The sequence below is a fragment of the Coenobita brevimanus genome, chromosome 60, assembly GCF_032717465.1.
Source record: "Coenobita brevimanus isolate Jiangsu-jjx chromosome 60, ASM3271746v2, whole genome shotgun sequence".
NCBI lineage: Eukaryota > Metazoa > Arthropoda > Malacostraca > Decapoda > Coenobitidae > Coenobita > Coenobita brevimanus.
Genome location: NC_137013.1, coordinates 35,401,110 through 35,428,862, shown reverse-complemented (window position 1 = coordinate 35,428,862; position 27,753 = coordinate 35,401,110). Strand labels below are relative to the sequence as shown.

The window sequence follows — 27,753 nt, the reverse complement described above, 5'->3', positions numbered from 1 at the left end:
GACTGGCTGTGCAATAAATGGCACTCCAAGAACATAAAGAGGATAAATAGCTATGAAAGATAAATAGGTAGGGTTATCATAGACAAATTTTGCTATGATGGATTATACATACACAGATGGAAGGGGATGAGGCAAAAGGAGTGCCTCTGTGGAATCAGAATGAAGTGTAGGTGATAACTCATGTGGTTTCCTCTGAGTACGCAGAAAGTTAATGAATATACGAGTAAGGCATACAAACAAAACAGGCATAGGTAAGAGCGTGAACTGAGTGATGATACGTAGGCTACAGTGTAAATGAGTGGGCACAAGCAGGTTGGAGTCTATGAGAAGGGCATGTGAGCACAGGTATGGAAAAACTAAGACCAGAATAGATGACAGTAACTGAAAAAACAAAGAACACTGCTATAAGTAGGTATGAACTGACATATGTCATTACAGAAAATGTAACTATAAGGGCTAGACAACCATAAGTCGGGTGGCACAAAGAAGATTGGTTTGTGCATTTATGGAGGGTTAAAATAACAAACATAACTTGATGGATGAGTAAAAATGGATATAAATGCTAGGAAAGAAGTAAAAGTTTGGGATAACTGGCTTTCAAAGAGGGAAAGGTACAGGTGAAGAAGACATGGATGTGTTGTGTTTCAAGAAATGAGGATTGACTGGGCACAAACAGGTGTGGTAAGGTACAGGACAGTGTTGGAAGACGTAGGAAGGTGTGGACAGGCATGGGGTGTACGTACCCATTGCTCAGCCTCAGGACTGAGAGGGTCTGCCGGTGGGTTGAGGCGCCACGACTGCTCTCACACCAACACAACAACAACAACAACAATACTTTTATCCCACACGCAATTATGGGGGCCAGGGAGAAGGGTACAGCAAGGAGTGGTAAAACAACTGTACAGCATCACACTCAATATATAAAAATTATCTTGATGTCAAGAGGACAATTTCTGATGGAGGTACACAGTAATTTAACCTTTTTCAGTACTATATAATCCTGCATATCAGAATAGGACCAAATCCTTGATCACAGAATTATCACAGTCTGCATACCATTCTATGTCAACATTTTCATCTACATCAGAAAACTGCTTCCCATGTACACATGGGGTGGAGTTTACAGAAGAGTTTGGCTCTACTGTATAATGATCATAAATATCATGGTGCTGTACAAGAAGGTACTGTATATGTAACAAATATGACTCTGTACATACAAAAAAATAGTCTACTAATACAGTAATCTCTCTTCATGCACTGAATGATACTGCTCTGTTAGCAAAATCAAATATCTCTGATCTGACACTGATGTGCTAAGTAAGAAATACAGTATCCTGCAAGTTATATGCATCCATCATATATATATATCCTATCCTGTAAGTAGCTGTGCAAATGAATTTCTTGGTCCTAAGTGTTAGTAAGCACACCATACACATACAAGGGCTGGGATGGACAAGTACAGCAAAGCCCAACAAACACAACTGACAAAAACCCACTCACACACACATCTTGGGCACACAGCCCACAAACATACCAGGAAGGCAGGTAGCTTGGGTTAAGGCACAGATCTGTCATGAGGATTGTGTAGAGCAATATAAATGCTGTTATATCACACCTCAAACATTTTTCTCTTCACTGGCTGTTATTGAACTAGAATACACTTTGGTTTGTATGGCGTACTCTTATTTTAAAGCAGAATCTGCTCAGAATACTCTACTGTACTTATGTATAAGAAAAATTAAATGCTTATTTTACTTAGATGTGGCTATACTGTACTACTCAGCCTAACTTACCCAGTACGTACATCACTTCAACATAGTTTTAAACTACAGATACCAAGAAAACTTTGAATGTCTAGTCTATGATTTTCCCTGCAGCTACTTTCCTCCACATAACTAATAAAGCAAATCACCTTGTTAAATCAATTTACATAAATCCTTACCCTTCTCATATCAACAACACACACAATGCTGCTACACACACAAGGGCATTTTTTTTTTTTTTTTTTTTTTTTTTTTTTTTTTTTAACATGTAAAATACATAATTTTATACCTTAAACAATTTCTTCTGTAGTCTTTCCTCTACCACAGTCCCATATGGAATCTTTAAGATTAATCTTCAAAATTATAACTGATACAATTCTATAACTTTTCCACAGCTTCAAGACAACTTTTCACTACATCTATTAGCTACATGATATCTATACTCTGTCCACATTAACCTGGCCTAAATGCCTTCTCTCCCTTTGAACACTAAGCTATAACAAAAGATTCAACACCAAAATTTTGCTAGTCATGATGAAGTCCTATGAACAAATCTGACTGATATATTATTAATTTATTCTAACCCTGTGCCACAGGAAATAGGCTAAAAAGGAGAATAATTGCCAAGCTAAGGTGGACAATCTAGTCTCTTAAGGTTTTATTCCAATCAACACTCAGGTTAAATTATCAACCTCCAACTTACCCTGGCATCCCTACGGTCATGGCCTGCTGTCTGACCCGTTGCAATAATCAGCTTATTGGGGTGAACTGCCAGGCTGCAAAATAATGAATAGGGTACTTGAGTTTTTCTTGCATTAATCCCATCACTCCAATGATTTTCTTTTTTTTTATTCTGCCTACCACCAAACAAATGCATTTCATCCATCCATCAATCAATCCTTCTCTGTCCAATCACGAGCATAGAGGCATGGGACAAGCCTACTCAGTCCCAAAATCTTAGGCAAAGGCAACTGGCCTCCTGAACAGCATTATGTACACAATAAAACCAGATCACCCAGGTTGTGACAACCATCATCCACTCACTGGATGCAGTGTTGCCTACTTCTTCTTTCACCTTTATATTCTTTTTTATGTCTGCCATCCTCTTCCTATGTCTCCCATCTTTCCTGTTACTTTTTGCTATTCTTCTTTCCTTTTTAGGTGGCTTTACACTGAGTGACAACCCTACTGGTTTCCTGTAAGCCAGGACACCATTTGCAATGCTAGGTGGTGACCATATAACCTACCTATATGTGTTCCCTACATGTCAACAAGTGGGCTGACAAAGGGTTAGTGCCCCTTCCCTGCAAAACAACAAACTCAAAGATGAATGGCCACCCTGTATAAGAATATGGTATCTGACAATAGGCAGATACACAGACAGACCGATTGGATGTAAATCCTTGCAAGCCCTATCCAGTTACAGCACCATAACTCACTGGAGCACTCACCAGACAAACGGCTTATGAAAAATATCATTTACTATAGAGGTTCACAAAGGCTGCATCTAACCCCCCCCCCCATTTCAAAATCTTCTCCCAAGCTAAATAAAAGTGTTTAAATGGTGCAAAAACCAAACATAAGATATTGTACATAATCTCATTGAAGGGATGAACATACATACAAATTTCTCAAAGATTTAATTTGTATTTTAGTAAAGAACCTTGGTGATAATTATCTGCTAAATAAGCATCATTCTGTTTACATAACAGATCATTAAATACACTTATTTTGTGTCGTTTTTCTTCAGAATTTTTTCCTATTATAAAACAACATTACAAGAAGAAATTACAAGCAGTTAAATGTATGGGAGGATATGGGAAGCCAATTAATGTACCTATAACCTTTTCACAGCAGCAACAAAAGAGACAAAAGAAAGATCAGATTCAAAATGCAACATACACAAAGTCTTAGTTCAGATGCTTCAGACACAACCAGATAGTATTATGCAGAAATGGGAGACAAGGGGAGGTAGTGGCCAGTAATCTGCCTGGAAGAATGCAAGTTCAATCCCTGGTTGAGACTGGGAAGTTTGAATATCTGATTCTCACTGAAGCTGAAACAATTAATACCAGGTATCTGAATTTTGCTTAAACTGACCTCATTTACCTTTCACAAAACTCACCAGCATGTCATAAAAATATCTCCACCATCACCATTTTTTAATGTATTCATTATGTATGAGAGCAAACTGAGCCACAGCAGTGAGATGCAAAAGTCTGTGACACACAGGAGGACTGCTGGGCCTCAGGGAATGGACTGTCAAACATATGTCCTGAATTAAATAGATTATATAAGAATAATCGAGACTTACCACTTGATGTCATCTGTGTGACCTAGGTAATGGCGCTGCATCTGCTCCTCAACATTGTATAACACCACAACTGCTGCCACGAAGTAAACAATTTCTCCTGTTGGCAGCTGAAACACATTGTTCCGGCAGTCACGACCCCTGGAAACAATTGAGTGGTTGTTACTGTATGGCTGCACACTGGTCATGAGTGTAGGGTGGTTGATGGGACTTGGGACCATATTCTAGGTGGCTTACAGACTTCACAGCATCTTTTCCTTAGCCATTTATTAAGCATATTACACCCTGACCCTTCCTTTTACGTCATTTGTATACAGCATTCTATTGTCAACATGGTTTGCCTCAGTTAAATGCAACAGGATAAAACCTCCTCAGTTCAACGACATGGTAGTCAGTGGTGGTGGCCATCATCCACTCACTTGATATAGTGCTGCCAACTTCTGCCTTCACCTTTATCATTCTTTTTCTGCATCTGCACTCCTTTCTCCCTATTTCTTCCAGTCACATTCTGTTATCACCCGCCTAAAACAATGCGAGACGCTGTGTGTGTGTGTGTGTGTGTGTGTGTGTGTGTGTGTGTGTGTGTGTGTGTGTGTGTGTGTGTGTGTGTGTGTGTGTGTGTGTGTGTGTGTGTGTGTGTGTGTGTGTGTGTGTGTGTGTGTGTGTGTGTGTGTGTGTGTGTGTGTGTGTGTGTGTGTGTGTGTGTGTGTGTGTGTGTGTGTGTGTGTGTGTGTGTGTGTGTGTGTGTGTGTGTGTGTGTGTGTGTGTGTGTGTGTGTGTGTGTGTGTGTGTGTGTGTGTGTGTGTGTGTGTGTGTGTGTGTGTGTGTGTGTGTGTGTGTGTGTGTGTGTGTGTGTGTGTGTGTGTGTGTGTGTGTGTGTGTGTGTGTGTGTGTGTGTGTGTGTGTGTGTGTGTGTGTGTGTGTGTGTGTGTGTGTGTGTGTGTGTGTGTGTGTGTGTGTGTGTGTGTGTGTGTGTGTGTGTGTGTGTGTGTGTGTGTGTGTGTGTGTGTGTGTGTGTGTGTGTGTGTGTGTGTGTGTGTGTGTGTGTGTGAGAGAGAGAGAGAGAGAGAGAGACAAATACACATACACACACATATGGACGCTAAAAGAGAGAGAGAGAGAGAGGAATTGGATGGATATTGGCTTCTTTCCATGAATTAGGGAACGAAGAAGTACGTATCCATAGTCTGAATAATTTTGCTAGAACAAAGGCAAGTTCTGGGGAACACTTTTTCAAAACAATTGGAGGAATTCCATCTGGACCTGGAGCTTTGTTGGCCGGTAAACTGTCTGGGATGGATTTTACATGTCTCTATTTTAAGTGGAACAATTTCGAGAGATCAGGTTCTAGTACTGGGAAATTCTGGCTGACTTCAACCATGGTAGAATTTCTGGCAAATGGACTGGCAAGGATATTCGCTTTCCCATGCAGGTCATTTGTAATGTTGCCATCTGAAGATTTTAGTAAGGGAATGGACGATGACTTGTTAAAGTTATTACTGAAAGAATTGAGTGTTGACCAGAATATTCCATTGTCATTAGAGCTGTTAAGTAGTTTTGATGCTTGATTTTGAAGAAAGTTTGATTTAGCGAGATTTATTACAGCTTTTGCATGGTTTCTAGCAATTTTAAATTGACAGAGTGATTCAGATGTTTTTTAAGTACAAGTTATATGCTACTGATTTTTGGGCCATTGCTCTGGCACAGCTATCAAACCATTTTGGAGAGTTCGATCGTTTAGTGAACTGTTGACTTGGAATGAATAAATCCATACCAGCTAGTATTAAGTCATTAATGTGGGGCTGGGTTGAACTGACATCACTAAAGAAAGACTGCAATGGAATGTCTGCAAGATAATTTCTAAATCCATCCCAGTTTGCCCTATCAAAGTGCCATCGGGTCACCCTGACAGAACAGGGAGGTTTGAGGGGGTAACTGATGAGGCTCTGATGAGATTGTGGTCAGAGGATCCTAGTGGTGACAGTACTTCTATCCTGTATTGATCCGGATTATTTGTCAAGAATAGATCCAAGAGATGGGCATTATAGTCAGGATTATCTAGTATTCTGGTTGGTTGCTTTACCAACTCCATGAGATTAAACAATTCTGCAAACAGCTCGCACTCTAGACCAGCATCGTCAGTCTTGGCAGAGTGCAATAACCATTCAACATTATGCACGTTAAAATCATCCAAAATAGTAATTTCGGTGCTAAGGGCAAGGTTCAGGTTACTCAACTGTGCAGATACAGAGTCAAATACACTCGGTTCTGAAGAAGCATTGGGGAAGAGATAGACTACACAGATATATTTGATAATATTTAGAAAATTTAGTTTATACAGTGTGTAATCAAAATTGGTTTAAGCTTAAAACAGTGTCAACTGCATACAGTATTCAGATTTGATATAACAACAGGTGCCGCCCCTGTTACGGAAGTTTGTGAGGAGACAGTTATCAGGACAACATCCATCCATCCATCATCCAATCATACATTGCCCCATGGGGAGCGTAGGACCCCAGGGCTAGGCAGTTGGTCCTGACATTTACAGGTGGCTTTACACTGAGTGACATGGCAAATGGTTTCCTGTAAGCCAAGAAACCATTTATAACGCAGGGTGGTAACCATATAACCAAACCATACGTGTTCCCTGCATGTCAACAAGTGGGTTGGTGGAGGGTTAGTGCCCCTCCCCGTAAAACAGCTAACTCAAAGTCAAATGACCAACCCTTACTGGATTATGGCGTCCAGCAAAAGATAGATAGATAGAAAGGATAGATGGATATGGGGGTGTGGGGGTGTTGGTTAAAGAGGAATGGTTGGAATATGTTATGAAGGTTATGAAAGTAAGTGAAAGGACAATAATTGTGAAAGTTTTGTTCAACGGGATGGTGTTTGCAACTGTATCAGCATATGCTCCACACAGGCCTGGATGAGAGACGGATAGATTTTGGGATGACTTAATACATGTAGTAAGTGCTATGGGAGATGATTTTGTAGTATCAAAGGGAAGGGGGGGGGGGATTTATATGGTCATGTAAGAGAAGCACCTCAAGGATATGAAGGAGTACATGGGGGATGTGCATATGGTACAAGAAATGAGGAAGGGGAAAGGATACTCGAGTCTGGGGAGGCAATGAACATGATTGTGTGCAACACACATTTTAGGAAAAGAGAGTAGGCTGATTATGCATGAGTCTGGGGGAATTAGCAGCCAGATAGACTATTTCCTAGTCAGGAGGGCTGACAGGAGGTTAGTGAAGGATGTTAAAGTTATAGGGAGTGAGGAGTGTGTGCAGCAACACAAGTTACTGATCTGTGACATAGTGCTTAAGGAGCAGGTGACGAAAAAGAGGACCTATGCACCTAGGATGAAAATATGGAAGTTGAAAAACCAAGCAGTAAGGGATGCCTTCTATAGCGAGATAAGGAGAATGGTGGCTGAACAGGGAGACGTGGATGGAAGCATTAACGAACAGTACATGGCCCTCAAGACCAACCTCTTGAGAGTTACTGATTCAATATGTGGATGGACAAGAGGCCCCTCACTAGACATAAAGCAACTTGGTGGTGAGATGAGGGTGTAGAAGTTGCAGTTAATGAGAAAAGAAGGCTTTTCTGGGAATGGAAGAAGGATGGTAACAAACAGGAATACTTGGCTGCCAAGTGTAGGTCCAGAAAAGAGGTTTACTGGGCAAACTCTGAGTCACAGAGACTTTTACTTGATAACCTACATTGTGTGGAAGGGAAGAATATGATCTTTAAGGTGGCAAATCAGATGAAGAGGAAGAATAGGGGTATCATTGGTGAGCAGCGTTTGAACAATGATGAAGGAAGGGTTGTAGTGAACAGTGAGGACATTAAACACACATGGGGAGAGCATTACAGCCAGAGCCAGTTGTTGAATGAGGAGTCTGACTGGGAGAGGGAAGGTTTGGAGCCAGCAGAACCAGTGTTTGGCCATTGGCCTCTGACTGACACTGCTACTTTGAGTGGGGCAATAGGCAGGATGTACTGTAGGTGGGGAAGGCAGCAGGTGTATCTAGGCTGACTGCTAAAATGTTGAAAGATTGAAAGCCTCAGGAGATATAGTGGTGAGGTTAGTCACTGACCTGATAAATATGATCATACAGTATATGAGTGTGTTGTCCCAGATGATTGGCTGAAAAGTGTAACTGTAAATGTGGCAAGAGGAAATTATAGAGGCATAAAGCTTTTAGACCAGATAATGAAGGTAATGGAGAGAGTTCTAGAAGGTATGATTAGAGAAAGAGTGAATATTGATAAGATGCCATTTGGGTTTATGCCAGGCATATTCACTGTTCAACAGATACAGGAAACATATGTAGGAAAGAAATGGGAATTGAAATTTGTTTTTGTTGATTTGGAAAAGACCTTTGACAGAGTCCTTTGAGAAGTGGTAAAGTGGGCAATGAGAAAGCTTACAATCGAGGAGTGGCTGGTTAGGGTCATTATGGCCATGTATATGGGTGCTCAAACCCAGGTACAGGTGAATGGAGATTTGAGTGATGAGTTTTCTGTGAATGCTGGTGTGCATCAGGGGTCAGTCTTGAGCCCCTTGTTGTTTATTATGGTACCTGAAGCCCTCTCATGTGATTTCAGAAATGGACTCCCATGGGAGATGTTGTATGCTGATGATTTGGTGTTGGTTGCAGAGAATGAAAGGCAGGCAGAGGAAAGATTCTGGACGTGGAGAGATGGTATGGGGCACAAGGGCCTAAGAGTAGATGCAGATAAAACATAAGCGATGGTATATACGGCTGGGGGCAGTACTATCAAACAAGACGGAGTGTGGCCACGTGCGATTTGTCACATGAGCGTGGGATGTAATTCCATCCTGTACAGTGTTTGTGATAAGTGGATGCATACATGGTGTAGTGGTATAAGTGGTAGACTGCAAGATAATGCTGATTTCATGTGTACGGTGTGTCGGGGAATGCATGTGGATATTGCCAGGCACGAAAGGACTGAACTTGCTGGTGAGTCTCTTGAGTGTGTGGAAGAGTTTTGTTATTTGGAAGACATATTATGCACTGGAGGTGAGGCAGGAGCTAGCTCTGTGGCTAGAGTAAGGAGAGGTTGGAAGAAGTTCTGACATTGAGAGGGCTCTCCCTCTGTGCTAAGAGATCTTTGTATGCGGCAAGTGTTAAGAGTGAAATTCTGTATGGTAATGAGACCTGGGCAGTAAAGAAAGAGGATATTCACATGCTCAAACATACGGGAATGGCAATGATCAGGTGGATGTGCAGTGCGTCCTTGAGTGCAAGGCCTAGGGGGGCTAGGTTGACGATGGAAGAGCTGAGAGGTAGGATGGGACTGGAATGTATTAGTTTTGTGATGAGGAGAGGTAGATTAAGATGGTTTGGGCAGGTGGAGAGGATGGGGGATGATAACTGGGGGCAGAACATGGGAACTGTTAATGTTGGGGTTAGGGTAGTGAGAAACAGACTGAAAAAGACCACAGACAAGATCACTGCGTGTGACCTCTGGGTTAAGGGATTAAATAGGGAAGCTGCCAGAGATCGAGCAGCATGGAGAGCCGCTATTAGGTGACCAAGGCCAATGCATGCAAGCATGTTGGAGTCTTCAAAAACAAAAATGAAAACGAAAGTGGCTTACTGTGCTGATCTTTGGTTTATTGCACTGGTGTAAGTGGCAGGGTGCAAAAACTTGGCAGAAATTGTAATGCAGAAGAATGGAAACTATTTATATATTCATCTAAGCCAGAAAGAGGTACTTCCTCACAATGGTAATAAATATGCATCAAAACCTGTTGCTCATTCTATGCATTTAAAGCTCAGAGAAATGGGCCACACACTCATTTAACATTATCTAAATCCCTCAAATCCTACCTCACCCTCACAAGTTTAACCATCTGCACACATTTCTGGGGGACAGAAATGACTTTTCTGAGAGGAGAATGTGGAGTTACACAGAGAGAGAGACAAACAAATGGGGAGGTGAAGGAGTGTTGTGGTGTCCTTGTGGATGTCTTGGAGACCATCAGAAGAGTACACTTAAGGAACGTCCTGTGCTATGCATTCGCTCACCACTTTGAACCCCTGAATGTTAGACAGGTACTAATAAAGCAGTATCCAGTCACTCACCTACCTGGTACCAGCGAGTGAAAGGGGTGGGAATGAGAGGAGAGGTATAGTCGCGGCACGCGAGACAGGTTGTTATTATCGTGCCCTGGCAACCTACCATTCAGAAGTGCTTCTGATTTCGTGTATCATATGAGACTCATGTGATTCGTGTATAATATGTTCATGTATAATAATATGATTCGTGTATAATGATACGAAATCGGATGCACTTTTGAATGGTAGGTTGCCAGGGTATGATAATGACAACCTCAGAGTCATGTGTCACGACTACAGGAGCCATCAGCTCCCATAACCCTCCTCCTCCCTGAACCCATATCTTTCTCACATTCCACTGACAGATGAGTGTCTGGCCACTGCTTGACTAATATTTATCTCACATTTAGAGGTCTGAATTAGCAGGCTGGTGTACAACGTGGAATTTTCCTTGAGTGTCCCTTGACATAGTTTAGCCATGTGGAGAAAATGAAAAATGAGAGACTGAAAGGAGAGTGTACCTGAGTGAGATGAAGGAGGATAGGGAGGAGGAACACAGAAAATGAGATGGAGGGATGAGGTGGAGAGGTATATGAGACTGGTGTGAGTCACAGTGAGGACAGTCTGATGGCAGGGGACAGAGTGACATGGAGACAATTTGGCAATTTGTTTGAGGCCATCCCTTCCAAGATTATGACACCTGGCTAAAAAGACAGATAGATATACAGAATTTTCTTTAAACACTGCACTGTACATATAATGTACCACCGTGGATCTTTTCCCAATATCCCCAATCAGTTCACTTGTATGGTACCTATAAATCCATTCTACCTTAATCATTCACAAACCTAAAATTATCCCTTCTCCACCAACTTACCTGTTCCCACAACACCATTCTATCTCACTCATTCATAAGGAACCTAAAATTATCCCTTTCCCATCAACTCACCTGTACCCATAAACCCATTCAAGCTTCATTTTGATGGGTGGCGGTGGGGTTGAGGCGGTGGGAGAGTAGGTTTCCCTGAGTGGGGTGGGGACATAGAGGTTCAGAGGTCGCCCTCGGAGGTAAAGCTTCACCACGCCCTCCTCACCATTGTACTGCGCCTCCTTCCCTCTGTAATGGTGGTGAGGTCTTAGTTCAGTTTATGGTTTTGTGGTGATCAGCACAGAGGGTGGAAGGGGATGATATTAGTAAGACTTTGCAGGTGGGAGGGGAAGGGGTGGAATACTTATTCTCAGGTTAATGCTTTATGGGTGGGTGTGCATATTAATTCAAGTTTTAGCTGCATATGTGTATGGGAGCGAGTTCTTAGTTTGAGATATGATTTTGCTTGGGTGTGGTCTTAGTTTCAGGCTAAGGTTCTGTGCAGAGGGTTATTTACTCCAAGTTCAAGGTTTTGTGGGTTTTGGTTTGAGACCAAGGTTCTGTGGAGGTATGGGTCTTACGTTGACATTAATATTTTTCACCTAATGATGGCAACACAAACAATTAGAATCGACAAGCTTTCAATGGCTGTATGCCCTTACTGTCCCCAACCTTTACCTAGGGACTCAGGTCTGAATTTGGAGTTCCACTTCTTCCAGGCTATCTGACATCCAAGCCCAGTGAGCCCAACCTACCCTTGGGATTTGGGATTACACTGTAGTCTTTTAGAAGTGATAAGTACATGTAGTAGTCTCAGCCTAGAATTTTGACGTGAAAATGTAGCCAAGTTTCTCAATGGGAAGAGTTGTGCAAGGTGAGCTACTGGGCTTTTGGCTGCACACCACTGCCCCTGTATAACACTGTCCCCAAGGAATGAAGTAACAATCCAACTCCTACCTAATCCAACATTAAAGTTTTGTAGGGTATGAGTCTCAGTTCAAAGTTAAGGTTATTATGGGGGGTATAGGTCTTAATTCCAGGTCATGGTAGGGGTGTGGGTCTTAGCATTGGTAGAAGCTTTTGTGGGAGTGTAGGTCTTAGGTGGGTGCACTCACCATCCACTCACTCGATGTAGTGCTGCTTTTGGATGACTCCTTTCCTCTCTTCCTTCCTTCTTTCCTGTCTTCCTCTTCTGTCTTTCTCTCCTTCTTTCTTTCCTATTCCTTTAGTGTAAGGGTGACTCTACACTGAATGACAAGCCAAATGGTTTCCTGTACACCAGGAAACCATTTACTATGCAGGGTGGTAAACATATAAATAAACTATGGTGCCTGGCGGTTTAATGGGTAATTAAGGCACTCCAGTTGGACTGAGCCATTGTAGGTTTATATCCATGGGGTGGCTGGGGTTTATTGCTCACATAATGCCACTCAGGGATGAGTGAGGCTGGTCATTCTCATCTTAAATGTCAGGACTAACTTGCCTAGCCCCTGGCTCTTACGCTACTCATAGGGCAACGTAGGATTAGATAATGTATGTATGTGATGTATGTAGGTCTTAGTTCCAGGTCACGGTAGGAGGTTTCATGGGGGTGTCGGTCTTAGTTCCGGGCCTTGGTAGGAGGTTTTGTGGGGGTGTGGGTCTTAGTTCTAGGTCATGGTAGGAGATTCTGTGGAGGAATCGGTCTTAGTTCTAGGTCATGGTGGGAGGTTTGGTGGGAGTGTCAGTCTTAGTCGCAAGTCAAGGTAAAGGGTTTTGTGGGAGAGTAGGTCTCAGTTCCAGATCATGGTAAGAGGTTCTGTGGGGGTGTCAGTCTTAGTTCTAGGTCATGGTAGGTGGTTTTGTGGGGGAGTGGGTTTTAGTTCCAGGTCATGGTGGGAGGTTTTGTGGGGGTGTGGGTCTTTGTTCCAGGTCAAGGTAAAGGATTTTGTGGGAGTGTAGGTCTTAGTTCCATGTCATGGTAGGAGGTTTGTGGGGGGAGGGGTGTCTTAGTTCAGATCATGGTAAGAGGTTTTGTGGGAGTGTATGTCTTAGTTTCAGGTCAAGGTGCTGTTGTGGGTTTGTGTGGATCTTAGTTCCAGGTCAGGGTAGGGTGTTTGCAAGGGTGAGTCTTGATAGAGGGCTCTATGCATTTCAGGTGAGGTAAACAGTTTTGTGGTCTTAAATCCAGATAAAGGGGGGTTTTGAGGTGGTGTGGGTTTAAGTTCCAGGTCAAGGTAGTAGTAGTAGTTGTTCCCTAGGCAGTCTGGCCGAACAGTCCCGAGTCCCTTAGGAAGGCCATGGCCGAGACCAGGCTTTCCCACAGAGCTCTCAAAGAGTGTATATTATGTTGTTGGTGTAGGTGATTGTGTGCGATGCAGTCTTCCATATTGTGCTTAATAGTATGGGGTGCTGTGTTGCATCCTGGACAGGCATCAGCGACGGAGTCATCCAGCCTCTTCTGGTAGCTTAAGAGGGCTGGATGGTGCCCAGATCTCAGCCTGGCCAGGTGGACCCTGTCCTCACGAGGGAGATAGGATTCAGAAGGGTGGATGTCAGGAGGCCGTGCATGCAGCTGTGTGTTGTCTTTAAGTGACTGAATGGAGCAGCGAGTGATCTGAGTGTGGATATGCTTCTGGAAGCTGGTCTGAGGTGGGCGAGGGGGAAGAGATGAGAGTATTTGTGTATGGTATCGTGTGCTGGGTTTTGTTTTGATGTTCCTTGGTGTGGGTGGATGTGCTGCCATGTAATATAGTGGATGTTGTGGGTTTGTGGAGGCTGCAGCAAGAAACTGGGTGCCTCTCATGTCTAGGTGATCCTTGACTTTGAGGACTTTGGTTTCTTGATGTAGGTGGTCTGTGGGTGTAGTAGCTGTGCAGCCTGTGATTATCTTTAGGGCCTTGTTCTGCATGGTCTGTAGAGTGATGCAGTGTGTTTTGGTGAGGTTAGAAGCCCAGGCAGGGCTTGCATAATTCATCACTGAACGTATGTATTGTTTGTATACTGTGGTGGTGGTTTCTTTGTTGTGTCCGAATGTTGTATGGGCAAGTGACCTCAAAGCATTGAGTCTTGGTGTTATTTTATTTTTAATGTTTGTGATGTATTGTTTAAATGACACTGATGTACTGTATGTTACACCAAGGATTTTGTGTGTGTGTGTGTGTGTGTGTGTGTGTGTGTGTGTGTGTGTGTGTGTGTGTGTGTGTGTGGTAGGGGAGTGTTGTTTATGGTGAGGAGTGGGATGTGACTGTGTTCTGCTGTCCAGTTTGTGAGAAGGGTCACTGTAGATTTGGCTGGGGCTATTTTGAGCCTGTTTGTTTCGTGTAGTGTGTTGAGGTAAGGTTGAATGATGTGTGCAGCTGTGTTTGCGTTTTGGTGCGTACATGTAAGTGTTATATCACCTGCATAGGAAGCTATATGTATCTGTGGTGTGTGAGGTGTGGGTATGTCATGCATGTATAGGTTCAAGAGTGTAGAGGACAATACAGACCCTTGGGGAACACACTGTTTGTGAAGTTTCTGATGTTAGAAGACTGACCGGCAAATGTTACATGTGCACATCTGCCTGCTAAGTAGTTTGTCAGCCATCTTTTTGTGTTATTGTGCATGTTTGTGTTGAGTATTTTGTTTGTGAGGTTGTGGCGGGGGATGGCATCAAAAGCTTTGCTAATGTCTAGTGTGATTAGGAGTGTTCTGTGTGGTGGCCTAGCCGAATTCATGCAATCGAAAACTCTCTGTGTAAGGTCTGTAAGAAGGGTGTTTGTGGAGTATAGTGGCCTAAAGCCATGTTGTGACTGGGCTAGGGGAATGTGAGGTGTGACTAGTTGTAGTACCAGTCGTTCAGCGACTTTGGAGGAAGTGCAGACGAGTGTGATGGAGCGGTGTGAGGAACGTAACGTGGGGTCTTTGTTGATGACAATGCCATGCTTTCAGATGTTGGGTATTATGTTGTGTCAGTAGCTGTAGTTTGATAGGTTTGGTGAGTGATTGTATGCCTTGTGATCCAAGGTGTTAAAGGTGTATGTTGCTTATGTTGTCTGGTCCACTGGCAGATGAGTGCATAAGATTGCTAAAGATGTACTTCGTCTGGTTGTAAGTGAAAGGTGCAAAGTCTGGGTCTGTGGGGAACTGTCTCTTGCATCGGATGACACATCTGTCATTGCAATGGAGGTTTAGATGCCGACAAGTGAAAAGTGATTGATGACAGTGTTTGGTTGTTGTTTGTTTGACGGTATGGTGTCTGTTTTTGTGATGGCAGCGTGTGATTGTGTAATGCTGCTGTTGGAGAGTGTGATGCAGTTTAGTGTTTTGTAGAGTTTGCTGGTGTTGATGCTAATGTTTGGTTCCACTGAATAACATCATGTTTGTTTTCATTAATCCATTTCTGTACTTTTTTTCCCCCCCCTTTTACTCTTACTACTTCCGGACCATTTATTCAGCTTAGAAGAGGCCTTCCATGCTGGATGGATAAGAAACAATAAACTCCGACCCTGTCAGTATTCTATCTATCTATCTATCTATCTATATACCTAGGCTGCTTCCCCCAAGGAAAGGGAGGTAGCCGAGACAGGACGACACACTCTCCATTTACTCATCCATTTAAACACATTCATTCACATCTCAGCCCCAAAGGGGAGAACGGACAGATCCTCACCGCAACACACCGCACAAGGGTCAACTGCGCAATGCAATCAGTGACATCCGCAGCAGGGCCCGACAACAGAACTGGTTTACCCCTGCCACATCATAACATACCCATCCCCTTACCCGCACCTGACCTGACTAGCTGATCAGACCAAATGTGGGAGAATATCCCCTCAGGGCTGCGTCATCACTTATTTATTCACAATTTCTCTCCATTTATTTCTGTCACGCACAGCCACTCTTCCTTGCTCAACAGACATCCCTCTCGCATCCAGCGCTCTCTTCACACTGTCCATCCATCCTATTCGTGGTCTTCCTCTCAGCCTTACACCTCTCACATCAGATCTAGTTATCTTTTTCACCAATCGCTCATTATCCATTCTCTCCATATGCCCAAACCATCGCAACACCCTCTGCTCAACTCTACCAGCCATCTCCTGAACAACTCCAGTTCTCCTTCGCACTTCATCATTTCGCACCCGATCCATACGCGTCACTCCACACATACTCCTCAGACACCTCATCTCCATTACATTCAAACTTTTCCTCTCTGCTACACCCATATTCCATGTTTCAGCCCCATATAATGCAGTCGGTACCACAACACCCTCATACAGCCTTCTCTTTACATCCATTCTAAGCGAACGACATTTAAACACTTTTTTCATTCCTCCCAGCACCTTTCCTACTTCATTTATTCTAAACTTCACTTCTGCATCTATTCTTCCATCCACAGCAACATGTGACCCTAGATATTTAAAACAATCTACCTCCTCAAGCAACTCACCATTCAAAACTATATTCATCCCCCTACCATCTATCAACCTCGTACACTTCATCACTTTACTCTTATTCTCATTTACTTTCAAATTCCTCCTTTCACACACCCTGTCAGTATTGATATATATAATTTTTTATTTACTAAGTTACCTTCAGCTGCTATATTTTACTTTGCTCAACATTTTGTCCTTGCAGACTTTAATTCCTTCACTGTAAGTTTTCTTTTAAGGTGAAGGAAATCATGTGTAGATAACAAGTGTAAGAAAAACATCATCACACTCTGCTGGGCCTCATGAGGAAGAATGACAGAGGCTGTGACAGTGTGTGGAAAGGGGTTTAACAGGTCACGGACTCTGGGGGCCTTCCTAGCAGGCATTCAGGTGCAGGAGTCTTCTTAGGGTCTCAAGGTTATACTCTTGTTGGCTTAGGTTTTCTTTAACCACTTCTTTAGTGATCTGTGTTGCATATTACACTTCATTACACTCACATACTGTTAACATCTTTTTTGTACTGACACAGACTGCTTTAATAACAGAGAAGAACATGTTAATAGACGGACTGCCTTAATAAGAGAGAATACGTTTATGTATCAAATATATAACTACAGTGATATGGAAGAGGTATCAGGGAGCCTTCTTATCCAATGACAGTACAGCTCTTATTTATTTGATTGCTATAAACTTAATCCCTTGAGCCAGGCAACATACTCTGTTGGCTTATTCTTGCACCCTCTAACCCCACTTCAAAGTTTCTACACTGAATAAAATCATCTGGAGGTAGCAAGAACGAAATAAAAAAAAGTCATCTGAGTGGCGTGGTAAAAGTTCACAATGGCAACAGGGTAGACATAATATCTACCCTACTAGTTTGATGAAGTTTATGTACCAATATGTGCTTAGTGATATATACAGTATATGCCATAAGTACTGCAGACAGTGACTTATAGCTGTGACTTATATAATGCATTGTAGTCACTGGATATTGTCAAAAATAAATATATACACAGTACATGTGCATGCACACCTTAAGATAGTACTTATTCTACAATCAAGAGGGAGTACGATATACTTGTAGCTTATAACTACAGTGCATATTTATGTTCTTCATCGTAATAATACATGTGTATTCTGTCCAAGGTCTACACTACAGTGATACAAACTACAGCATGAGAATTTGCATCACTCTTGTCCACCTGAACCCCAGCTCTACCTCCTAACAAAGTGTGAGAGGCATCAGTACCACATTATTCACAAGCTAAACTTCCTGAAGTCAAACCTGAGACTTTTTTGTGGGAAAAACAGCTCCCACCCACTATGCCAAAATCCCACTCACCAAAGATACCCAGCTCATTTTACAAAAGCAAAAATGAATAACGTGACCTTGTAAACACGCACTGCATAACTTACCAACATAAAGAAGTGATAGTAGATAGGCTATAATGAAAGGTAATATGTACAGTCAGCATCAAAAGTCACGTTGCCTCTCCTAACTCACTCTCCACGGAACTTGGAAAAAAAAAAAAAAAGGTAAACCTGAAGCAAACAACACTTATGACACTGATCTAAGGCCAAATAAAGTAATCCAAAGTCAGCTGCTGAAGATTCACCTCTGAATTTCAAAGTGCATGGAGAGAAAAAAGTAAGAGATGTGACAGGATGGTTTATGCTGACTGTACACTCAGGTCAGAGTTTCTGCTCACACTCAAATCCCAATCCCTGGCTGGAGGGTACTCACAATCAGGGTATCACTGGAATGAAGACCTGTTGTTGGTGGTTCAACACTTCCTAGAACGCATGAATAACTGCATCATAATGAAATGTTCCACGTTCAGTCTGGCAAACCTTCAGTCAACTTGACCTGGACAACAGGTCTTATAAGAAACCCTGACTACAACTTCCATATGGAAAGGATGGACAGAAACTAAGCCTCACCAGTGTATCATTACAGTCACAGTTTTGAAAGGAGCACAGACTCATAAAATGAGACATTAAAAAATGAAATTATTAAACTACTGTATCTGAAATAGAAACAAAATACACCTACAGCAGCTATGAAGTGTAATGAGCTAAACAAACAATTGCTAAATCAGGAATAATGATTTCAAGCCAGGCTATTATCAAACACAAAGTATGCCTAGGTGAACAAATTATATAATGAAAAGGATGCATGAAAAGATAAAATACTGTAAATAAAAAAAGATGCCCACTTTCAGTTTGACCCAGACAAGTCTTGGTAAATGAAGTAGTATACAGTACTGTCTCCATCAGCATGAACCAATTAAAAAAAATAAAAAATGTTCAAATAATTACAATTAGCACATCTACACGCAACAGTTTTGCAAAAATAATCCAGGCACCTATACTGGTATGCAAAGAAAACAAAGAGTAAACAAAATGCTGTAATAAATCGTACCCATTGATTTTTTTTTAGCACACTAATTTGGAAATAGTGAGTCAGACCATATCATACGAAATTTTTTCATACATATTCATCTGTACAAGACGCAGCAATTAATTCTACACTTTCTCAGAAAGAGGCTATCACAATAGCCATTATATTACAATACAGCTGTCATTATAGGTAGCCTGACCTAGACAGTACCTTTACATTTTTTCTCAACTCCTGACTTGTTAGTTTTTAACCATGGTTGTATTTGTCACTTATCTGCTCAGTGTGGCTGTTTACAATTGTGACAGCAAGAGTATTTACACCACCAACCATACGTAAAGCTTCCTGAGTACATTACTGTATTTACAAGTTTCTTTACCCGTGCCTGGTGATGTTGTACTGTGGTGTGACTGGATGGATGGACCTCAAGGTGGAGAGGTTGTGGAGGGAGCCGCTGTTGCCACGCCTGTAGGACCTCACCACACATAGGCAGCCGCGGGTAAGGCAAGGCACGGGTAGCAAGAGGGCAAAAGGTGCTAGGTTAGGTTGGGTGGTGGGTGTGAGAAAAGGTTACGTCAGAAAATGGTGTGGGAGGTAAGAGGGTATGTGGAGGTTAGGAAAAAGTACAAAATGGAAATGGAACGTGGCAAGTTAGTAACAAGCTAGTGGAGAGAGTGATAGGTTAGGAATGAGTCAGAGGACATGGTGACAGACTATAAGAGGGCTATGGGGAAGCTGAGTGTTAACTGTGGATGTGAGAGAAAAACGTGGTAAGAGGAAGCTGTGGAAAGTTAAGCAAGGTTGTGAGATGTTCAGGTAATAGGTAAAGGAAACAGATGTGTAATGGGATGGCAGGTTAGGATAGGGTGTGGGAGGGTGAGGTTGGGTGGGTAAGGATTAGGCAGGGGTCACTGGGATGAAAAGAACTGGTCATGTTAGGATGCGTTGAGCTGAGCACTTCGGGCAAATCGGCATAATGCTAGGCCATACTAACAACATCAGCAATACAGACCTATGCACGTCATATGTCGCTGTTATTGCACCATGTGTTCACTGGTTTTACAGGTTTTGAAACACTTCTCCCTTTGCAATTTATGTTTAATACACCTTAATATCCTTCTGTATGTAATTTAACTGTGTCGACGGTAAAAAGATACGAGTAACATACAGGAGAATATGAAGGTGTAATGAGCAAAATAAATCACTAGGAACAAAGTGCTATGAAATCTGCCATGCCAACAAGAATATGGCTTATTATCTAGTACAATACTTATAATGTTCACACCATAATACAATATTATTAATTTAAAGTTCTTCTTCAGGAAGTCAGAGGAGAATAAAGATGGGCAGTTTTGGACGGCACAAGTATTCACTGTGCACCAAGTTCTACAAGAAGGGTACAAGGCCATGAGAGAAGAATACAAAAACTGAAGAATCACATAGTTACGAGGAAGTTGAAACTGCATTACTATAAAGTAACATTACGACAAAGGAAATAAGACTGTAGTAAGGCAATGCACGACAAAGAAAACGACATTGTAGTATAAGAAGTGTAACATGAAGCCTGTGAATACTGAGACATCGTTGATGGACGGTACTGGTGGTGACATGAGACTGGTGAAAGGTGACCTAAGGCTGGTGAAGGGCGACCTGAGACTGGTGAAGGGTGGCCTGATGGTTGTGAAGGGTGGTGACCTGAGACCGGTAAAGGGTGACATGAGACTTGTGAAAGGTAACATGAGACTGGTGAAGGGTGACATAAGACTGGCTAAGGGTGACATGAGACTGGCTAGGGGTGACATGTGGGTGGTGAAGGGTGACATGAGACTGGCTATGGGTGACCCTGGGTGACCCCCCCCCCCCTTTTTTTTTTTTAATGTGTCCAACTCTGGGCAGAGGCTCAGGACCTATTTCTTGGGGGCAGTGGCCTATCCCAAGGCCTAGTAGTCCTTCTACACCTCCACATGTCACCATTTCGGCGCTAACACCCTCTGTCCATATTGAATACATGCTAAGGCTGTCTCATACAGGACTGGTGTACTGGTATTAGTGGGGGTACTTTTACGACATGTCGGCGGGTCATCTGGTAGATCAGGAAAGTCTGCTTTTTAGGAAATTCAAATCCTTAAACTGTTCCCTGTCCCAGCCAGGATTCAATCCTGGGTCCATCAGGACTGCAAGCCGCCTCTTTACCGATTCAGCCACCGCCTGACATGAGGTCAGTGAAGGGTGACATGAGCTTAACGGAGGGTCACATGAAAGGTGGCATGAGGCTGCAGGGTGACATATGGTTGGTGGAGGGTGACATGAAAGCTATAAACAAATAAATTCATATATAAATAAATAAACAAATATAAATCACTAGAAATACCAACTAATAACTGCCTTCAAAATGACTGAAATAGCTAGATAAAATTCAGACCAAATTTACAGATATTTAATAATTTTGTGTTAATACATATGGAACCAGCTATCAAAAGATGAAAACACTTGTGGTGTAAAGTTACATCCATATTAGAGTATAACACAAATGGAATCTCTCTCTCTCTCTCTCTCTCTAAGGCCTTGGTTTTACTAACCAGAGCATAAAAAAGTTACAAGTGAGAAAGGAAGGCTGCAGGAAGGTTAAAGGAACTAAGGAGAGAGCTGTGGAGTGAATCAGAACGACAGAATTCAGACATGAGTGAGCAGCGAGAGAGAGAGAGAGAGAGAGAGAGAGAGAGAGAGAGAGACAGCCAGACAGACAGACAGAACTGTGTTTGCATGTGTATATGTGTGCCTAGTGTTTGTATGTGAGTATTCGTGTGTGTGTTTGTGTCTGTGTTCATGCCTAACTATCTTCACAGGAATGAGTCAATCTGCTGAACCATTTTTACCATACATGTCATTAAATTTATGAATAGTTTTGGCACACACTATTTCATTTGGCAAAGCATTCCACTAACCAACTGCTCTATTTGGGAAACTGAATTTCCTTACGTTTTTATCGCCTTTATTTTTGTGTAGTTTTTTGCTGTGTCCTCTTGCTGATGTTTCCCCACAGGTTATATATTCATTTATCTATTTTCTCTTTCTCTACGATGCATTTATACAGCATAATCATGTCTTCTCTTTTCCTTCTCTCCTGTAGTGTTGGTAAATTCAATTTTTCTAGTCTTTCTTCGTGGAAGCATGGTACCCATCTTATTGCTGCCCATTGTAAAGTTTTTCAATCTTATCTATGTGTTTTTTGAGATGAGGATTCCAGACTACTGATGCATACTCCAGGGTTGGTCTGATGATTAATGTTATTATCTTTCTCAGCATGTCTTCATTTATAAATGTGAATGCTATTCTCATATTAGCAAGCAGTGTATACATCATGTTATGTACCTTCTCAGAAATGTGGTCAGGCGGAGGTAAGTTACTGACAATCACTCCTAGGTACCGGTACTTCTCACTTTCTGATATGTGTAGGGTTGAACTTCCTATTTATAGTCCCAATCTGGTCTTTTTTCACTTTTACCACTTTTACCAAACTAAATTACATGACACTTGTCCACATTAAATGTGTGTGTGTGTGTGTGTGTGTGTGTGTGTGTGTGTGTGTGTGTGTGTGTGTGTGTGTGTGTGTGTGTGTGTGTGTGTGTGTGTGTGTGTAGGAAACTTTGGAGGAAAGATAATAAGGGAGGGAAAGTGGCGGGAAGGAGGTCAGGGAGGCAGGAAAGGGGAAATGGTGAGGGAGGAAAAAAAAAAAAGTGAGATCCTGAAGGTAAATCTTGAGAATATGAGGAGAGAATGGCAGTAATATTTTTAAGAGAAATGCAAAATGAAAGACGCGCGCGCGCCCGAGAGAAAGAGAGAGAGAGAGAGAGAGAGAGAGAGAGTGGAGGAAACAATGAACTTCCTCTAGGCAACCACTGAAGCACATGTTCCCTCAAGGACACACACACACACACACACACACACACACACACACACACACACACACACACTGTCCATACTTCCACCTCTCTCTCTCTCTCTCTCTCTCTCTCTCCGGTACGTTACTTCTTTCCTTCGTGATTCCTCCGCAAGATTTGTTTTCTCAGCTGCCCTCCCAAACTCTCTCTCTCTCTCTCTCTCTCTCTCTCTCTCTCTCTCTCTCTCTCTCTCCTTAAATGAGTCATTAAATGGGTTGTATAGTAAGATGACTACAAGGCCAAGACCATCAAACAGAAGATCAGTGGTAGTAGACAGTAATAGGATGTAGGTTTGGTTATCTGACTGGTGTGGACGGGCAATACTAAACAGCTTGTGATTCCCTGGAATACAATAACAGTGTTTTGTGACCATGACGGAGTTAATGGTGACGGTATCAACATATTCAGACACGTATGACTCACATTTCAGCTAATAAAATCGTCTGGTGTTTGCAGGAATAGAATAGCTAATGGACTGTCTTGACGATTACAAGATTAAAGAGTGAATGTATGAATACTCTCAGGTTCGTATGACTAACTCTCAGTTTAATCATATCTGACGTCAGGTGGAATTAAAACGATACTAAGAAGACAAGGGCATTTTTTTTTTTTCTGATTGTGTAGCCAGTACTACAACACTCAAACTACCACGCCGCTTATCTCCCCCTCTTTCCTTTCCTATCTCTGCAGCGGAAGGGGGGGGGGGAGATTTACAAATGACAATGAAAAACAGCATCGTCTGAAATTTCCTTAACGTCATATGAAAATAATCTTATTGGTGAAGCTTGTAGTTTTATGGGTGTAAATTAAATTGTGGTGAGGCATTGAAGATTGTTTTAATGTATAATTATCGTCCGTGGCGTAAAGATAAAACTTAAATGTTTTGGACCCCCCCTTACCAAATGATGCACCCACCCCTGCAGTCTCATCGTCATCTTCCAATGTTTACCTTTCATTTCCCAGCCATGGTGTTTTGCCATCCACCCAACACGACGGTAACATAATAGTGAAGGGGTTAATGAGAGTTATACCTAACTTATACGGTTAAAGAAAAAAGTTTTAAAAGCTATGAAAGCAGCACGAATAAAACAGAAGACACCATCCGAGTGAAATGGTTAATCGCCCTCCTTCATTTCTCATTTGTCCATCCCCCTTCATATACCTCTTCTTTCCATACCCATTTCCCTCCCGTGTACCAAATCATTTTTTTTGGGGGGTATATCTTCTCTCCTTCCGCGTGCCCTACCTCCTTACCTCTCCTTCCCTGTACCTCCACTTACCCACCTTTTACCTCTCCATCCCAATACCCCCGACTCTCTACTGTACATCCTCTTTCTCCCATTCTACTTCTCCCTTCCCTCACTCTACTTCATCTTTCCCCTCCCCCTACCTCCCCTCTCCCTTCCCGCACCTCCCTATCTCACCTAATGTTTTTGCCTTTATTTCCAGCCACCCTCCCGGACGTTCTGAGAAGCGTTTACCGGCGCGACCGCAACGACACCTACCCGAACTGATGACACGCATCCAAGGCCAACGCACACACTTTTTACAGTATTTTCAATAAGTTTTACATATATATTATGTTCTTTTCTTAAATATTTCTCTCCTAAGTGGGAGAGCAGTACACAGAATTAACACATCTCATACTAGAGAAGTATGAATAGGGAAAAAGCTATGACATTCTTGGGGAAACAGGTGAAAAACACACCGTGCTGCCCGTAGGCCCTACTGGCTGTGTAGTAAAAGGCGAGTGAAGGGACAAGAGCTGGGGGTTGGAATCCCTCAAATCTATGGACTGATGTCGGGATACAGTCCCCCTCCCCCTCCGTCCAGCACTTGCATTAAAAGCAATTTCTCATGTGTTACGACAATCACACAGAAGGCGATGGAAGAGATCATACACCTTCTCCGACAGTGACACATGGGAGGAGGACAGACTTCAGCCTATCTGGGGCTTCTTGGTTCCTCGGACTCATGTTTTTGGTGAAGATGAAATATCATTGTAAATATCGAAAATCTGATAAGGATAATAAAACGTGTTCTGAATATCTCCAAACGCAACATATATATATACCGGTATATATAGTTGTTACATTTGTAATTTCCATTAGAATTCAAAAGAAAGCAACTGGATCGCACTTTTTAAACTAGGAGCCAGTTCAAATTGATGGTGACAGGAAATGGTGTGTGGATCGTAGTGGTGATGAGTGACGACTATCGCCTAGCAAAGAATGAATGTTGTAAGATGATGATGGTAACGAAAAAATTGAAAATTATAAACGACGATCATTTGCACTGCACCAGCGATAATGAATATGTTGCCAAGGTAACAGTGGGCCTGGTGGTGACAAGGAATGGCAATGGTGGATAGACGTTATAAGTCGGAGTGGTGAAATGACAGTGATGAAACACCTGTCATAGCTGATAAGAATGATGATGAACAAGGAATGAAAGATGCGAGCCTTGGTGGTGGGATGAATGATAGTGGTGACAATGGTGGTGAGGGATGAGTGGCGATGGTGATGAAACTAGTGAGAACAGGTAACTATAATGGCAAGTGGTGACAGTAGTGGTGATAGATTTATATGATAACAGGCAGTGAACATTTTCAGCGACAATTATAGACTCAACCTTTTCACTGAGAGACTTCCGCAGCTAAACAAAATCGTCTTGCATCCGTCAGAATGAAGATTACAAATGATGGTACTAAAACTATGAGTTGTAACAATGACAGTGACGGTGACTGTGGTGATGAATAACTGTTGCTAACGTAAATACACAAATAAATAACTAAATAAATAATGATTAATAAGGTACGCCAACTGATGTGATGATTCATGATAGCGATATGGAATTATGGTGATGAAACAACTGCAAAAATAATGATGATTAGTAGCAGTGGTGACGATAAACGGTAGATATGCTGGTGAAATGGTGATGGTGATATTTAATGGTGAGGTGATGTGAGATATTGAGTGATGATACTTCTAAAGCTGTGATAAATGGCACTGGTGATGACAAAGTGGTGGCAGTGATAGCTACTGAAGTGATGATGATAGTAGCAATGATGAATGATGAGATGAAGCACTGGCGATGGTAAAGTGATGTACCGTAATTATGATAACTGGTGGAGACAGTGGTGACAGTGATGACGATGAGTGGTGGTGATGATGGGGATGACATGCTGGTGACGGTGGTGGTGGTGACATTCAAGTGATGATTAGGCTAGTGATAATGAATGGTGGTGATGACGGTGATGGCCTTTAGGTGGTGGCATTTAAGCGGTGATTAGAGATGGTGGTGATGACTAATGGTGGTGGTTAAAAAAAGGTCATTAGAGCCACCTGAACGATAACGCTGATGTCATCTCCACGCTCGTGACAGGAAACACACACCCTCACACATTTCTCTCTCTCTCTCTCTCTCTCTCTCACACACACACACACACACACACCACACAAATATGGATGTGTCTAGCCGCAAATTATGCAAATTACAATACACATCACGTCTGACTTTTACCTTCATGCATCTCAATATGATTTGTACTCAGGGTTGTCTGTTACTGCACCTATCCACCATCTATTTATCTATCTATCTATCCTCTCTGTATTTTATCTATCCCCATCTACCTATCTTCCGTTCATGTACCTATTCACCGTGCGTATTTATCTATCCTCCTTCCACCTATCCACCTTCTGTTCATCCAACTATCATTTCTCTGTGTATTCTATCTATCCCTATCCATGTACCTATTCATCTATCTTAGACTATCTATCCATCCTCGATGTATTTTATCTATCCTCTCATTAATCCCATTCTATTCATCCAACTAGCCTATCCATCCTCAATGTATATAATTTCTCTATGCTCATCTATCAATCTTCTATTCATCTATCTATCCTTTCTGTACGTATTTTATCTGTCCTCCCACCTATCCATCGTTCATCCCCTGAATCAGCTGACGGATTTTAATGGCTTATTTCTACTGCTTCCACACGATTATATTCAACTTCCGAATGGCATCTCTGAAGGAGGGTTGTGAAGGCTAGATCAAACCCTTCCAGTTCGATAAATTTCTCAAACTGAAAAAAATCGTCTGAAGAAAAAATATAATAAATGACATTCGTAATGAAGGGGTTAATACATCTATCTATCCGCCTGCAATATCTATTCCTGTATCATTAATGTATCTATCTACCCACTCATCTATCACTCATACATCTATCTTTCCATCCACCCACCAATTATTCACCAGCTATATAACTGCCTATTCAAAGCATACATAACACGAAATATGAAAATCAGAGCCTACCGCTATCTGTCTTATCTGTCTGTTATCTGCCGTCGCTTCCTGTGAGGTGGCCTTGGCAGAGGTTCCACCATTCATTTCTGTCCCTGCTCAGTAACGATCCCCTTCATACATTGCCCTTCCTTTCAACCTTCCCATACGATTATCATTTAGTATTTATTCTTCCTAACTCCAGATAATTTTGTTAAAACTGAAGAAGCCATTTACAGCGACAGGCTTAGAAACGGTCTCTTATCTCCTTCCCAACTTTTCTCTCCCTAAAAAATATAAAATACGTGATGGGAAAATACGGAAAAACGAGGAAAAATACGTAAAAAGAGGCACCTGATAGTGAAGGCGTTAATGATGGCTGTATCTAACCCCTCCAGTTCGAAAAATTTATCCTGAACTGAATAATATCGACAGAAGTGGGCAAGAAAAGACGTGGACGGGCTGAAAAGGGTTAATACTCTCCCAGCTTCTCCATCCACTTCGTTCTTGGTCTACTCCTCCTGCTTCACTCTTGCTCTATTGCACACATCCACTTGTAAGTCTCTCTCTCTCTCTCTCTCTCGTGTAGGCTACTCCCGAAATCTTGTTCTTGATCCACCTCCTTCGTCCTTCAGCCACCCCACACTAAGAGGCCAACACTATATACCGGTACCTCACATACAGGCTCTTCCACCCATA

General features: G+C 42.2%; 1 protein-coding gene across 6 annotated transcripts in view; it reads right to left on the bottom strand.

Moving 5' to 3' along the window:
• Positions 1-27,753, bottom strand: part of LOC145403027 (echinoderm microtubule-associated protein-like 2) — a 333,938-nt gene that overhangs the window by 78,289 nt on the left and 227,896 nt on the right. For 4 of the 6 annotated variants that reach the window (XM_080274858.1, XM_080274859.1, XM_080274860.1 and 1 more), the window contains 5 exons: positions 19,211-19,297; positions 11,122-11,289; positions 4,078-4,215; positions 2,467-2,539; positions 744-797 (listed from right to left, as the gene is read on the bottom strand). In XM_080274858.1, the coding sequence (XP_080130984.1) occupies positions 744-797; positions 2,467-2,539; positions 4,078-4,215; positions 11,122-11,289; positions 19,211-19,297 (520 nt within the window). The remainder of the gene's footprint in view (positions 1-743; positions 798-2,466; positions 2,540-4,077; positions 4,216-11,121; positions 11,290-19,210; positions 19,298-27,753) is intronic. The other 2 variants (XM_080274861.1, XM_080274863.1) reach the window with 2 other exon arrangements.